This window comes from Gobius niger (genome assembly GCF_951799975.1).
Source record: "Gobius niger genome assembly, chromosome: 18".
Lineage (NCBI taxonomy): Eukaryota > Metazoa > Chordata > Actinopteri > Gobiiformes > Gobiidae > Gobius > Gobius niger.
The window spans coordinates 380,139-396,211 of record NC_136869.1 but is presented as its reverse complement, the minus strand read 5'-3'; the positions used below and the strand labels follow the sequence as shown (position 1 = coordinate 396,211).

At 37.1% G+C, this 16,073-nt stretch overlaps 1 protein-coding gene across 1 annotated transcript in view; it reads right to left on the bottom strand.

The window, feature by feature from the left end:
• The window catches only part of unm_hu7910 (un-named hu7910), a 53,822-nt gene that overhangs the window by 13,648 nt on the left and 24,101 nt on the right, over window positions 1-16,073 (bottom strand). The window contains exons 5-16 of the mRNA XM_079576280.1: window positions 9,115-9,165; window positions 7,905-7,988; window positions 5,663-5,701; window positions 5,534-5,575; window positions 4,307-4,339; window positions 4,171-4,209; window positions 4,057-4,092; window positions 3,148-3,195; window positions 2,932-3,033; window positions 1,329-1,352; window positions 1,176-1,261; window positions 973-1,059 (exon numbers count right to left, since the gene is read on the bottom strand). Of these exons, the coding sequence (XP_079432406.1) occupies window positions 973-1,059; window positions 1,176-1,261; window positions 1,329-1,352; window positions 2,932-3,033; window positions 3,148-3,195; window positions 4,057-4,092; window positions 4,171-4,209; window positions 4,307-4,339; window positions 5,534-5,575; window positions 5,663-5,701; window positions 7,905-7,988; window positions 9,115-9,165 (671 nt within the window). The remainder of the gene's footprint in view (window positions 1-972; window positions 1,060-1,175; window positions 1,262-1,328; window positions 1,353-2,931; window positions 3,034-3,147; window positions 3,196-4,056; window positions 4,093-4,170; window positions 4,210-4,306; window positions 4,340-5,533; window positions 5,576-5,662; window positions 5,702-7,904; window positions 7,989-9,114; window positions 9,166-16,073) is intronic.

Sequence of the window (16,073 nt, the reverse complement as noted above, 5' to 3'; positions counted from 1 at the left end):
TCGTTTTGGTCTCGTTCTGGTCTGGTTCTGGTCTCGTTCTGGTCTCGTTCTGGTCTGGTTCTGGTCAGGTTCTGGTCTCGTTCTGGTCTCGTTCTGGTCTCGTTCTGGTCTGGTTCTGGTCTCCCTCTTGTCTCGTTCTGGTCTCGTTCTGGTCTCGTTCTGGTCTGGTTTTGGTCTCGTTCTGGTCTCGTTCTGGTCTCGCTCTGGTCTGGTTCTGGTCAGGTTCTGGTCTCGTTCTGGTCTCGTTCTGGTCTCGTTCTGGTCTGGTTCTGGTCTCCCTCTTGTCTCGTTCTGGTCTCGTTCTGGTCTCGTTCTGGTCTCGTTCTGGTCTGGTTTTGGTCTCGTTCTGGTCTGGTTCTGGTCTGGTTCTGGTCTCGTTTTGGTCTCGTTTTGGTCTCGTTCTGGTCTGGTTCTGGTCTCGTTCTGGTCTCGTTCTGGTCTGGTTCTGGTCAGGTTCTGGTCTCGTTCTGGTCTCGTTCTGGTCTCGTTCTGGTCTGGTTCTGGTCTCCCTCTTGTCTCGTTCTGGTCTCGTTCTGGTCTCGTTCTGGTCTGGTTTTGGTCTCGTTCTGGTCTCGTTCTGGTCTCGTTCTGGTCTGGTTTTGGTCTGGTTCTGGTCTCGTTCTGGTCTCGTTCTGGTCTGGTTTTGGTCTCGTTCTGGTCTCGTTCTGGTCTCGTTCTGGTCTGGTTCTGGTCTCGTTCTGGTCTGGTTCTGGTCAGGTTCTGGTCAGGTTCTGGTCAGGTTCTGGTCTGGTTCTGGTCTGGTTCTGGTCTCGTTCTGATCTGGTTCTGGTCTGGTTCTGGTCTGGTTCTGGTCTCGTTCTGATCTGGTTCTGGTCTGGTTCTGGTCTGGTTCTGATCTGGTTCTGGTCTGGTTCTTGTCTCGTTCTGGTCTCGTTCTGATCTGGTTCTGGTCTGGTTCTGGTCTCGTTCTGGTCTGGTTCTGGTCAGGTTCTGGTCTCGCTCCGGTCTTACCTGGGCTTTCCCAAACCTGGCTCTGGGACTTTGTGGATATTTGTGAACCAGACTCTCGAAGGCCTGCAGAGCCTCCTCCACTTTCCCCTCAAACACAAACAAACATTATTATTATTATTATTATTATTATTATTATTATTATTATTATTATTATTATTACACTTGTATGAAGGGAGGAACCGTCTGTGTGAAGTATATCTTACTTTCTTCCGTAGTTTTTCCGCCGCGTCGAGCTCAGTTTTGATGCTTTTGTCAAACTTGTTCAACAGCTTTGGTTTTTTCTTCTTTGCTGCAAAACAAAACGAGGCTTAAAAACCTACAGGAGAAACAAACACGAGGCGTCGCTTTAGATTTACCTTTGTCTTTCTCCGGGAGCTTCTCTGCAAAACACATGAAAACATTTATTATTCACACGTGCAAGGTTAAAAACTCTTACAACGCATTTGAAAGCTAAGACCCACAAAACTGATCTTTTTCCTCACGTTGTTGTGGGTTTTTTTTTTCCTTCTTTCTTTTTTTCCATTTTTTGTCACTTTTTGTTGATTTTTGTCACTTTTTTGTGATCTTTTGTCACATTTTTGTTGATTTTTTGTTCAATTTTTGTCACTTTTTTGTTGATTTTTTGTCACATTTTTGTCACTTTTTTGTGATTTTTTTATCACTTTTTTGTTGAATTTTTGTCACTTTTTTGTGATTTTTTTGTCACTTTTTTGTGATTTTTTGTTGAATTTTCGTCACTTTTTTGTGATTTTTCGTCACTTTTTTGTTGAATTTTTGTTGATTTTTTGTGATTTTTTGTCACTTTTTTGTGATTTTTTGTTGAATTTTCGTCACTTTTTTGTGATTTTTTGTTGAATTTTTGTCACTTTTTTGTGATTTTTCGTAGAATTTTCTGCACTTTTGTGATTTTTTGTCACTTTTTTGTTGAATTTTTGTTGATTTTTTGTAGAATTTTTGTCACTTTTTTGTGATTTTTTGTTGAATTTTTGTCACTTTTTTGTGATTTTTTGTTGAATTTTTGTCACTTTTTTGTGATTTTTTGTTGAATTTTTGTCACTTTTTTGTGATTTTTTGTTGAATTTTTGTCACTTTTTTGTGATTTTTTGTAGAATTTTTGTCACTTTTTTGTGATTTTTTTGTTGAATTTTTGTCACTTTGTTGTGATTTTTTGTTGAATTTTTGTCACTTTTTTGTGATTTTTTGTCACATTTTTGTCACTTTTTTGTTGAATTTTTGTCACTTTTTCGTCACTTTTTTGTTGATTTTTTGTCAAATTTTTGTCAAATTTTAGTTGAATTTTTGTCACTTTTTTGTTGATTTTTTGTTGAATTTTTGTCACTTTTTTGTTGATTTTTTGTTGAATTTTTGTCACTTTTTTGTCACATTTTTGTTGAGTTTATGTTGAATTTTTATTGAGTTTTTGGCGAGGCGAACACCGGGAGACGGCGCTCACTCGTTGGGCATGACAGGGGGAATTTTTGTCACATTTTTGTTGATTTTTTGTTGAATTTTTGTTGAGTTTTTGTCACATTTTTTATTGAGTTTTTGTCACATTTTTATTGAGTTTTTGTCACATTTTTGTCACATTTTTGTTGAATTTTTGTCACATTTTTTGTTGATTTTTTGTTGAATTTTTGTCACATTTTTGTTGCGTTTACATCCTTCTTTTCTTCTCATTTTTTGTGGCTGTTTTGGTGCTTTTTTCCCCAAGAATCTTTTAGATTTGGGTAAAGCCAAACTGGAGAAATGAGATCCGTTCAGGAGTTAAGAGGTTAATAACCAAGCCCATTTTCTTCAGTTTGACTTTACCCAAATCTAAAAGCTTTCGCGACTGGAGCTCAACATGTTTTGTCACATTTATGAAGCGTTTTTGTCGTGTTTTTATGCCACTTTTTGGTCGTGTTGTGTCGTTGCTATTGTTGCTTTTCCGGTATGTTTTGTTGCCCTTTTGTTCCTCACCCTCAGCGGCTGTGGCTGTGGGCTCCTCACTCCGTTCAGGAGACGCTTCTGCTTCTGTTTTTGCTTCTGTTTTGGCTTTAGGCTCTTTCTCTTCTGCTGGTTCTGAAATCACAAACACATGAACTCCTGAACTCCTCCCTCTTCCTCTGTTTGGAAACAGAAACTCAGAGGCCTTTCGGTCGTCCAGCTAAAGTCTGAAGTTCCTCCAGTTCGTACCTTCCTCCTGTGTGAACTTGGAGCTGGTCAGATACTGCCCTGAAGTCACTGAAACAACACATTTATTTATTCTTTTTAGGGCCACGAAACCACAGACACAGGAATCACATCTGGGACAGCGTCATCACAAAGAGAGCAAAAGTATGAAGGACTTTCCTCCAAACATCAGAGCCTCGTTTATTATATCAGAGTCGGCCCAGAAAACAGAACAATATGTGGAAGATCTGCACGTTTACAAAAGCACCTCCAATGTCGAGAAATGTGGGGAAAATCGGGAATGATTTGGGGGAAAATTGTGGCAAAAATAAGGAAAAAATGGGGAAACAATCCCACCTGAACGGATCCCATTTTCTGCAGTTTGGCTTTACCCGAATCAAAAAGCTTCTTGGGAAAAAAAGCACCAAAAAAGCCACAAAAAATGAGAAGAAAAGAAGGATGTAAACGCAACAAAATGTGACAAAAATTCAACAAAAATGTGACAAAAATTTAACCAAAAAGTGACAAAAAAAGACAAAAAAATGACAAAAAAGTGAAAAAAATTCAACAAAAAAATGACAAAAATTCAACAAAAAAATTACTAAAATTCAACAAAAAAATGACAAAAAAGTGAAAAAAATTCAACAAAAAATGACAAAAATTCAACAAAAAAATGACAAAAAAGTGACGAAAAATTGATGAAAAAGTGGCAAAAATGTGATGAAAATTTAACAAAAAAAAGACATAAAATGTGACCAAAAAAATACCAAAAATTGATACAAAAATGTTATTAAAAAATGTGACAAAAAATGACAAAAAGTTACAAAAATGAGTTGAATCCCTAACAAAAACATGCTGGATAGAATGTGATGACGTGAGGAAAAAGCTCCTCCCGGTTGAGGCGGGGGTTAAGAGGTTAAAACCCTGACTCACCGACCGCCTCCTGCGGCGCCGCCTCCGTCACCAACTCTGGAAACACAGACGCCAAAGTTCAGACCATTTGTCAAAGTTTCAGATTTAAAAACGTTCTGAGAGACGAACACTGACCCCCGGTGGTGTCGATGAGAACCTGCTTCTCCTCTGAGACTGAAAAGAGAGACATTTTCATCACGTTTAAACCTCTAACCCCCCACTTTAACAGAGCACATGTTCTTCAGGATTAGATTCTAACAGTTTAACTCACGGTGAGAGAAAGTGTCGTCTCCTCGAGGATCATCTGCAGAAACATGAACGAGTCAAATACAGCTCATCTTTAACCTCTTAACTCCCGCCTGAACCGAGAGCATTTTCTCCAGTTCAGCTTTACCCAAATCCTGTAGGCCAGTGTAACGCCTCATTTGAAAGACCTACAAAACTAAACTGAATGGATCTTGTTCCTCACGTCATCACATTTTTTTTCCATCATTTTTTGGGGGGTTTTCAACTCATTTTGTAACTTTTTTGTAAATTTTTTGTCACATTTGTCCTTTTGTTGTTAAACTTTTGTCAATTTTTTGTCAAATATTTATCAAATTTTTCGCCACTTTTTCATCATTTTTTGGTAATTTTTTTTGTCCTTTTTGGTCAAATTTTTGTAAATGTTTTGTCAAATATTTATCACATTTTTGCCATTTTTTCATAATTTTTTTTCATATTTTGGTCATTTTTTCATACATTTTTTTGTCCTTTTTTGTCACATTTTTTGTCAAATATTTATCACATTTTTGGCGACTTTTTCATAATTTTTTGTACTTTTTTTTGTCCATTTTTCGTCACTTTTTTGTCACTTTCTGTCCATTTTTGTCACATTTTTGTTATTTTTTTCGTATTTTTTTTTTATTGTCAATTTTTTGTCAAATATTTATCACATTTTTTCATCATCTTTTGTAATTTTTTTGTCCTTTTTTTGTCAATTTATTGCCACTTTTTCATCACTTTTTCATACATTTTTTGTCAATTGTTCGTCATTTTTTTGTCCTTTTTTGTCAGTTTATTGTCATTTTTTTGTATTTTTCTTTTTTTAATTTTGTCAATTTTTTGTCAAATATTTATCACATTTTTGCCACATTTTCATCATTTTTGGTAATTTTTTTTGTCCTTTTTTTGTCCATTTTTTGCCACTTTTTCATCATTTTTTCGTAATTTTTTCGTCACTTTCTGTCATTTTTTTGTCATTTTTTCGTAATTTTTTTGGGTCAATTTTTGTACATTTTTTGTCTGAGTTTTCTCACTTTTTTGTCACATCTTCATTGATTTCGTCTCAGTTCTGTCGCTATTTGAGTTGGCGCATTGAGTCGCCTTGTGTACGAAATGCGCCGTATAAATAAAGTTGTTTTTTCCAGAAGCTTTTGGATTGGGGTAAAGCCAAACTGGAGAACATGTGCTGGGTTCAGGTGGGAGTTAAGGGGTTAAAGTCTATCCTCAGACTGACCTGGGATGAAGCTGTCGTCGGGCGGAGGCAAAGCCACGGCTTCTGAGGGAAAAGAAGCAGAAAACTCAGATCAGCTTGGACTAAAACAGGAAAGTAAGTGAGTAAAACCAGGACTGAGCCCGGACTCACCTTGTATCTCAGACTCCACGTCCGACTCAGGTTCAGCTGCTGGAAAACAGACGACGTCACAACATTATGGATCTTAATGTGCTGATTATAGGAGGTTATGTGGTTAATAACATTATGGATCTTATTGTGCTGATTATAGGAGGTTATGTGGTTAATAACATTATGGATCTTATTGTGCTGATTATAGGAGGTTATGTGGTTAATAACATTATGGATCTTATTGTGCTGATTATAGGAGGTTATGTGGTTAATAACATTATGGATCTTATTGTGCTGATTATAGGAGGTTATGTGGTTCATGTGGAAAAGCCCAGCAGGTTCTAGAATGTGATGATGTCATCGGACCCAGCGAAAGCGACAAAACTGAGACGAAAACAATGATGGAAATGTGACAAAAATTTGACAAAAAAGTGACAAAAAAGTGACAAAAAAGTGACAAAAAATTACAAAAATGTGACAAAAATGTGACAAAAAAAGTGACAAAAAAGTGACAAAAAAATGACAAAAATGTGACAAAAAAAGTGACAAAAAAATGACAAAAATGTGATAAAAATTTTACAAAAAAATTACAAAAAAATGACCCAAAAAAAAGACAAAAAAAGACAAAAAAAGGCAAAAATGTGACGAAAAATGACAAAAAAGTGACAAAAAGGTGACAAAAATGTGACGAAATTGTGATAAAATTTGACCCAAAAAAATGACAAAAATGTGACAAAAAAATTACAAAAAAATGACAAAAATTAGACAAAAAATTACAAAAAATTACAAAAAAATGACTCAAAAGTCACATAAATGAGTTGAAAACCCAACAAAAAAATGATGGAAAAAAAATGTGATGACGTGAGGAAAAAGATCCTCTCGGTTCAGGCGGGAGTTAAGAGTCAACATCAGTCACTGGGTCCATGATCATTTCCTCAAAAACAAAATAATTTTTCCTCTATATAACAGTAAAGGCCTTTAGAACCCTGTGATGTCACCTGCAAACCCAGCAATTTAATACTTTTATTTATTCATTTAAATTTAAGTTTTTCCGCATTGTTTTTTCTCCACATTTTCTATGTATTTTTTTCAATTTTCCCACATTTTTCGGCATCTCTTTTTTTTATTATTACTAGGGGTGTAACGGTTCACGGGGATGTATTGAACCGTTCGGTTCGGCCTGTTCGGTTCGGTCCACTTGCGTACCGTTTCGGTGTATTATTTTCATTAAATAATGTAAATTTATTATTAGCGTCATATTAAGCGCCGCGGAACAAAGTTCCTACGCGAGTTTCCGCACGGACGCTATTGAGTGACGTACATTGAAGCTGCATGAGTAGCCGAGAGAAACTACAGGCGCTGGCTTTAAGTATTTGATTAAAAGTCTTGAGCCTCGCTACAATATCCCATCACGTCCGCACTTCAGCCACAAAGTTATACCAGCGCTCAGAGCCGGTTCTTCCTATACGCAAACTACGCAAGGTGCGTAGTGTTGTTTCACTGATTAATCAACGCGTTGTTGTTACGGGACAGGCTCTTCCAGCGCGCACTCACTCTCCGCCTACTTCGCCACATATAACACCAACACGGAGCAGTCTGCAAGTGAATGAGCAGGAGAGACCGACCGCCTTCCCCCCGTCTCTTCCAAAGCGCGAGTGCTTCTCCGCTCGTGTCCCGCTCGGCCGTCTGTTTCCCGGTGCTTCGCCTCATACTTCGCCTCATGCGCGGCTGCATCATGTCACCAGTGTCCCGGGCGCAGCTCTCATGTTTTCTCTGCGCAGACTCTGGGCCTCACTCTCATTTAAACTCTCATCTTACTGTGTCTGGTGAGTCTAGAGCATCAGGACAGTAGTTTGGCGAGTAGACGAGAGTAAAACGCCGTTCACTGTGGCCTTTTTGTTGAGTTGAATCCACATGGTTCTCATGAGTTACAGTAACTCTCATTATAAGAGTGCAATTTATTTAAAATATCACCCAAATGGGTCACTTTTATTTATTTTATGCAAGAATTCTATTGTGTATTGGCAGCTTTTCAAAAGAAAAATTTTGTTAGTTCTTATTTATTTGTACCGAAAATTAACCGAACCGAGCCCTCCAAAACCGTGAACCGAACCGAATACAATTTTAGCGTACCGTTACACCCCTAATTATTACTATTTATTTTTTATATTATTTTTTTGTAAATATCATCCAATGTTGACATTTTCTCCCACATTGTAACAATAATATAATTTAAAGTTTTTTTTCCGGGCTGGAGACTCACCGGGCTCGTCCTCCCGGCTCCGCTGGTCATGTGACTGCGTTGGCTCCTCCTCTTTTGGCGCTGGTGGTTTTGTTTGACCGGAGTCTTGGGGGAGAAAACACAACGATACATCGACGGCTCTTTTAACCTCTTGACTCCCGCCTGAACCGAGAGCATTTTCTCCAGTTCAGCTTCACCCAAATCCTGTAGGCCAGTGTAACGCCTCATTTGAAAGCTAAGACCTACAAAACTAAATGGATCTTTTTCCTCACGTCAGATTTTTTTTCCATCATTTTTTTGGGTGTTCAACTTATTTTTGTAACTTTTTTTTTTCTTCATTTTTTTTCACTTTTTGTCACATTTTTGTCATTTTTTTGTGACATTTTTGGCACTTTTTCATCAATTTTTCATCATTTTTCTTCATTTTTTCGTCAAATTTTTATCAAATCTTTTGCCATTTTTTTGGTCATTTCTGTCAATTTTTTGTGACATTTTTGGCACTTTTTGGTAAAATTTTTGTATATTTTTTGTTGTATTTTGGTCACATTTTTGTCATTTTAGGAACATTTTTTGTCAGTTTTTTGTCCAAGTTTTCTCACTTTTTGTCACATTTTGTCCATTTTTTGTGACATTTTTGGTCACATTTTTCATCACTTTTTTGTCACATTTCCGTGACTTTTTTCTCACTTTTTTCTCAATTTTTAGTCAAATTTTTGTCACTTTTTCGTCACTTTTTTCTCACTTTCATCCTTGTTTTCGTCTCAGTTTTGTCGCTATTTTCACACCTTTTTTCCAGGAGCTTTTGGATTGGGGTAAAGCTGGAGAAAATGCGCTCGGTTCAGGTGGGAGTTAAGGGTTTAACACCAGTCCTGCCACAAGGAGGCGCTGTCCCTGACACTTCATTTTACAGTTACAGATACAGTTACGTGATAATATTACAAAGAAGTATCTGTATCGTACTGCAGTGAAACTAAATATTTGTTCCTTTGTAAATATTTAACTTTCTTCATATTTTTCTGGCAAGTATTTGGTTTCACTGCACAGTCCTGAGTCCTGAGTCCTGGTCCTGAGTCCTGGGTCCTGTGTCCTGTGTCCTGAGTCCTGAGTCCTGAGTCCTGAGTCCTGGTTCTGGTTCTGGTCCTGGTCCTGGTCCTGGTCCTGGTCCCGGTCCTGGTCCCGGTCCCGGTCCCGGTCCCGGTCCCGGTCCTGGTCCCGGTCCCGGTCCACTCACCTGTCGGCTCCTCAGGTGTGGTGGGCGTGGCTCTCTCTGCGCTCTTCAGGCCTGTCATTAAACCGACCAATCAGAATCAGAATAAACCGGCCGGATTGTAGAAAAAGTGTCACAAAGGGCGGATCCACGGCCACCAGGGGGAGCTGTTTCCCCTGTAATGACCACTGACACAGAAGAAGTGATGAACTGGCTCTGATTTAGGGCTGAACACATAATACTGAATACAAAATACTGAATACAAAATACTGAATACAAAATACTGAATACAAAATACTGAATACTAAAACCAGAAAACAGAACAATATGTGTATCTGCACTGTCAAAAAGTGTGTGAAAAATGGAGAAAGATTTGGGGGAAATTGGGAGAAACTGTGTCTGGATTTTTTTCTGTTTTGGAAAAATCAGGGGGAAAAATGAAAAACATGTAAAAAGTAATTTTAAAAAAAGAGGATACAGGGAAAATAGTAGTAAAAAATAGCAAAAATGAAGAGGAAAAATAGGAAAACTAGAAAAAAAAAATCCTTTTTCTCGTCTCGTCTTAAAACACACTTTCATTCTCTGGCTTTTAGCTCTGCGTGAGTCGTCCTGTGTCTTTTATTTTATTGCTTTTTATTTCTATTTATCTGTTTTAATCTGCTTTTTATATTGCTTTATATATATGGTTTAATCTGGATCTCATGTGCAGCACTTTGGAAACATTTAAATGTGCTATACAAATAAAGTGGATTGGATTTCTTTTTTTTTTGAAGAAACTGGGGGTAAAAAAAAAAGAAATTCAGGAAAAGAAATCGGGTAAAAATGGGGCAAAAATATGGCAACATTGGGAAATACATTTGGAAACAAGTGGGTTGGAAAATGGGAAAGAATGAGGGGAATATCGAAAATATTAGTAATAACAAAATAGCCAAAATGAGTGAAACAAATTGGAAAAAATCACCCTTTTGAGGTTAATGTGTATTGTTCACTGTCCCTGTTCAAATAAATAAATCAAAAAATAATTTAAAAACAAAAATGGGAAAAAGAAAATGTTTATTTGAGCTGAAACAAGTCCCTTCTGTCTCTGGACCAACTGCATCAAAACCTGGATCTAAAGAGAAAACACGTCTGGAGTCACTTTAAATGAGCCATGATTCCAGCGTCATTAAACAATAACTATAATAACCAGGGCCGTGGGGGTGCTGAGAGACAAGATTGCCCCCCTTCTTTGCTTATTTCCTATTTATTTAACCCCTTAACTCCCACCTGAACCGGGCACATTTTCTCCAGTTTGGCTTTACCCCAATCCAAAAGCTACTGGGAAAACGGTGAGGAAAGAGCAACAAAACTGAGACGAAAACAATGATGGAAATGTGACAAAAAAGACAAAAAATGACAAAAAATTGAAAAAAATTGACAAAAATTGAGAAAAAAATTGAAAAAAAAGACAAAAAAATTGACGAAAATTGACGAAAAAATTGACAAAAAATGACAAAAAAATTGACAAAAAGTGACAAAAAAATGACAAAAAAATTGACAAAAAGTGACAAAAAATGACGAAAAAATTTGACTAAAAATGACCAAAAAATGACAAAAAATGACAAAAACAATTACAAAAAAATTGACAAAAAATTGACAAAAATTGAGAAAGAAATTGAGAAAAAATTGAGAAAAAAAGACCAAAAAAAGACAAAAAAATGACTAAAAAAATGACGAAAAATGACGAAAAAATTGACAAAAAATGACAAAAAATTGACAAAAAATGACAGAAAAAATTGACAAAAAGTGACAAAAAAATGACGAAAAAAATTTGACAAAAAATTGAATAAAAATTACGAAAAAATTTGACTAAAAATGACCAAAAAATGACAAAAATTGACCAAAAAAATTGACAAAAAGTGACAAAAAATGACGAAAAAATTTGACTAAAAATGACAAAAAAATTGACAAAAAATTGACAAAAATTGAGAAAAAAATTGAGGAAAAAATTGAGAAAAAAAGACAAAAAAAAGACAAAAAATGACAGAAAAAATTGACAAAAAATTGAATAAAAATTACGAAAAAATTTGACTAAAATTGACCAAAAAAATCGACAAAAAATGACCAAAAAATGACGGAAAAATTATGACAATAAATTTACAAAAATGAGTTGAATCCCCCCCTCAAAAAAATGTGATGACGTGAGGAAAAAGATCCATTTAGGTGAGTTTTGTAGATCTTAGCTTTCAAATGAGGCGTTACACTGGCCTACAGGATTTGGGCAAAGCTGAACTGGAGAAAAGGCTCTCAGTTAAGAGGTTAATATTGCTTGTAATGCACAGACGATCCACCAGGGGGAGCCGTAGCGCCCTCAGCACCCTGGGCTCCCACGGCCTTGATAATAACAGGAGACCCACATTTCAGAGCCTCTGGATTAAAGTAACTCCAGCCGTGTTGAGAACTTGAGAAATGAGGGAAAAGACACAAGAAAAGCTCAGGCAGACGCGGGTCGTGGTTTACAGTCAGTGTTTCAGTCTTTACTCAAATCAACATCAGGTCATGTGACTCCAAACCGACAGATATTTACATGGACATTTACATCGAGAGCCTGGTCTGTTTTTTTTGCACCAAACAAACAAAGTAAGACGAGTCCAGAGCTGCATTTCAGCGTTTATCTTCACTCACTGATCAGTCAGATAAAAACAAATACATCAGAAGAGAAAACAAAACTTTACATAAACTTCCAACACTCTTTTTCTTCAAAGACTTTTCCGTATAAAACTATTAAACCAGGAGAGTCCAAACTTTTGCCATGGGGCGGGGCCACATACTGACTGGTAAAAGTTTAACCTCTTAACTCCCGCCTGAACCGAGAGGATCTTTTTCCTCACGTCGCCACATTTTTTTTCCATCATTTTTTTGTTGGGGATTCAACTCATTTTAGCCATTTTTTTGGCATTTTTTGTGTAATTTATTTAAACACATTTTTGTCCTTTTTTTCGTCAATTTTTTATCACATTTTTGTCACTTTAGTCACATTTTTGTCTTTTTTTGTCTTTTTTTTGGGGTCATTTTCTTGTAGTTTTTTTGTCAAATTTTAATCACATTTTTGTCATTTTTTCATCATTTTTTCATCATTTTTTTGTCACATTTTTTGTCACTTTTTTGTCTTTTTTCCCCCACATTTTTGAGATTTTTTGTCAAATTTTTATCACATTTTTGTCCCATTTTTGTCTTTTTTTCATCATTTTTTTGTCCCATTTTTGTATTTTTTTTCGTCAGTTTTTTGTCATTTTCTTGTGACATTTTTGATCCCATTTCCATCATTGTTTTCGTCTCAGTTTTGTTGCTATTTTCTCACCTTTTTTCCAGAAGCTTTTGGATTGGAGTAAAGCCAAACTGGAGAAAATGTGCTCGGTTCAGGTGGGAGTTAAGGGGTTACCCACCTTTACTTCTGCTTTAAACCTTCATGCCAGCTCTGCCTCACAATAAATAGTTGTTTGGTTAGAATTGTGTAGAATTATCACATTTCAAATAAAAAGAACCAAATCCTGAAGCTGTGTTACCCATTCAGCCAGACTTTGGACACCCCTGCATTAACCTCTTACCTCCGCCTTAACCGAGCGCAGTTTCTCCAGTTCGGCTTTACCCAAATCTAACAAGTTCTCACCTGGCGCTTACAGCATATCGGCCAGAGTAACGCCTCAAAGCCAAGACACAAAACAGATCCTTTTCCTCGCATTGCTGCCTCAGTGTTGTCACTTTTTCACATTCTTTGCTTCTCATATTTGCCCGAGTTTGACACATTTTTGTTGTTTTTTTGTCAAATTTTTACTAATTGTTGTGACATTTTTATTATTTTTTGTGACATTTTTATTATTTTTTGTGACATTTTTATTATTTTTTGTGACATTTCTATTATTTTTTGTGACATTTTTATTATTTTATGTGACATTTTGTTTTGTTTTTTGTCACATTTTTTTTTTTTTTTCACATTTTTTAGTTTTTTGTCTTTTTACACTTTTTCCAATAACTTTTTCACGTTCTTTTTCATCTCATATTTGCCAGAGTTTGACACATTTTTGTTGTTTTTTTGTCACATTTTTATTATTTTATCACTTTTTATTTTTTTTTATTTTTTTATTTAACCTTTATTTAACCAGGTAAAAACTCATTGAGATTAATAATCTCTTTTGCAAGAGTGTTTTTTTTTTTTTACATTTTTATTTGTTTTTTGTCACATTTTTTATTGTCACATTTTTATTATTTTTTTGTCATTTTCTTTTTTTTTTTTTACATATTTTTTTTTTTGTCACTTTTTTTTTAAACATTTTTATTTTTTTGTCACATTTTTATTTATTTTTTGTCACTTTTTTTTGTCTTTTTGTCACATTTTTTTTGTTTTTTGTCACATTTTTATTATTTTTTGTCACATTTTTTATTTTTTGTCACATTTTTTATTATTTTTTGTCACATTTTTTATTTTTTGTCACATTTTTGATTAGTTTTTTGTTTTTTTTACACTTTTCCCAATAAGCCTTTACATTTGGGTAAAACCAAACTGGAGAGAAAGTGCTCTGTTCAGGTGGGAGGCAAGAGGTTAAACAACGGAATCAACTAAACTAGACTAAAATTCAAACTTCAAAAATCCAAAACTGTTTAAAAACACTTCCAAACATTCTGCAAACTCTCCAAAACGACAGAGTCATCTCGGTCATCATCAGGAAGAAAGAGTTCGGGCTGTTTTTACTCTGTTAAACCTGAGAGGAAACCACAGCAGCGTCGCAACACCCTCTGTTCCCTCTTGCTACTGCTTCAACTCGTTCCCCTTCTTCACTTCTCCTTTTAATCTACTTTTAGAGCCACCATTTTAAGTTGCATTCTAATCTCTAAGCCCTACATTCATTCGTTCTTGTCCATTTTGATGTAGCTTCACCATTTGTTCTCGTCCTACTGACTTCATGACCATTTGTTCTTCAGCAAATGGTTTCTCTGAACTGACCGACCTTTTCTTTCACGGCTTCTCAAATGTTTTCTCCCGTTAGTTACTCCCCCAGTAATGGTTTGCTTTAAGCTTAAGTCTCTTCCATTTCCCCGACCTTTTAGCGACTTCTTCCTCGGCCGAGTTCCGTCATTCGTTCATTATTAGCTTTAACAATAACTTTAGCCACTCGTTCTTTCTTTTCCTGCTCATTCTGTCCTGAAACTAAAGCCCTCGTCTGCGCCTTCACCGCTGGTTTTTGAACCGTCGATCCTTCAGCGATAACTTTCTCAGCTTTGCCTAAAGTGTGAGCGTTAATTAGTGACTTTGCATCTCGTGATTTCACCTTTGAGTCTTGTCTTTTCTGCCCGTTTTCAGGTTGAGCCACTGGTTTGTTCACATTCTGTCCTTTAGCGACTGCTTGCCCTAACGCCGGCGCCTTCTCTCGCTCCCTCTCTGCCTTTTCTCGCTCAGACTGTTTGTATTTCGGTTTCTCTTTAGTTGCATCATCGGCTGCTTTAGCAACAACTCTCTGTGCCTGACCCTCACCTTGTATTTTCACTGTTTGCTGTACATTTATCTTACTATCGACCACCACTGCTTCCTTAGCGACTGCTTTGTCTGCTGGTTTTAAAACTGGCGTCGATCGTACTGTCTTTTTCACCATCTGCGTTTTAGCGACTACTTTCTCCACAGTCGTTTGCTTCACAGCCGGTTCCACTTTCTTTTGGATCGGTTCAGTTTTCAGATGATGTTTTGTCGCATCGTGTCCCTCTGGTCCTGGTGTTCTTTTAACCACCGCCACTTTCTGGGCCTGTCCTGAGCGAATGACCGTCTTCCTTTGGTCGTTTTCACTTTGTAATTTCGCCGTTTGCTCCTGTCTGACCACGGTTTTAAACGTAGGACGATTGGCAACTACGGCTGGTTCTACTTTCTTCTGGATTTGTTCGTTCTTCAGAATTAGTCTTGTCGCATCGTGTTCCTCCTGAACTGTCTCTTTAGCGACTCCTTTCTGAGCTCGTCCTAGAACAGCTGCTTCCTTTGGCTCCTGAGCTCGTTGTACTTCCACCATTTGGTCATTTTTAGCTTTAGCCACTGGTTTACTTTCCTCCTGTTTCTTTGCCACTGGCTCCTGTCTGACCACGGTTTTAAACGTTGGGCTATTTGCGATTTTCAGATTCAAAACCGGCTCGTGTCCTGGCATCTTTCTAACCACTGCCTCTTTAGCGACTCCTTTCTGAGCTCGTCCTAAAACAGCTGCTTTCTTTGGCTCCTGAGCTTGTCGTACTTCCACCATTTGGTCATTTTTAGCTTTAGCCACTGGTTTACTTTCCTCCTGTCTCTTTGCCACTGGCTCCTGTCTGACCACGGCTTTAAAAGTTGGGCTATTTGCTATTTTCTGATTCAAAACCGGCTCGTGTCCTGGCATCTTTCTAACCACAGCCTCTTTAGCGACTACTTTCTGAGCTTGTCCTGCAAACCTTGTAACCACTGTGTCTTTCTGGGCCTGTCCTGGTTTCTTTTGGTTGTTTTCAGTTTGTAGTTTCACCACTGGCTCTTGTCTGACCACGGTTTTAACCACTGGAATACTCGCAGCTACTTTCTCTTTCTGTGCAGTGGCCACGGCTGGTTCTACTTTCTTCTGGATTTGTTCATTCTTCAGATTAAGCTTTGCTGCATTGTGTTCCTTCAGAACTTCCTCCTGTCCTGGTGTTTTTCTAACCACTGCCTCTTTAGCGACTACTTTCTGAGCTTGTCCTGAAACGGCTGCTTTCGTTTGTGACTTTTCATCTTGAAACGCCCCCTTTTGGTCAGTTTTAGTCACTGGTTTGTTTTCAGGTTTCTTCAACACCGGCTCGTGTCCTGGTGTTCTTTTAACCACAGCGTCTTTAGCGACTACTTTCGGAGCTCGTCCTAAAACTGGCTCCTGTCTGACCACGGTTTTAACGACTGGAATATTAACAACTACTTTATGTTTCTGTAAAGTCGTTTCCTTCTCAGCTGGCACTACTTTTATCTCCTC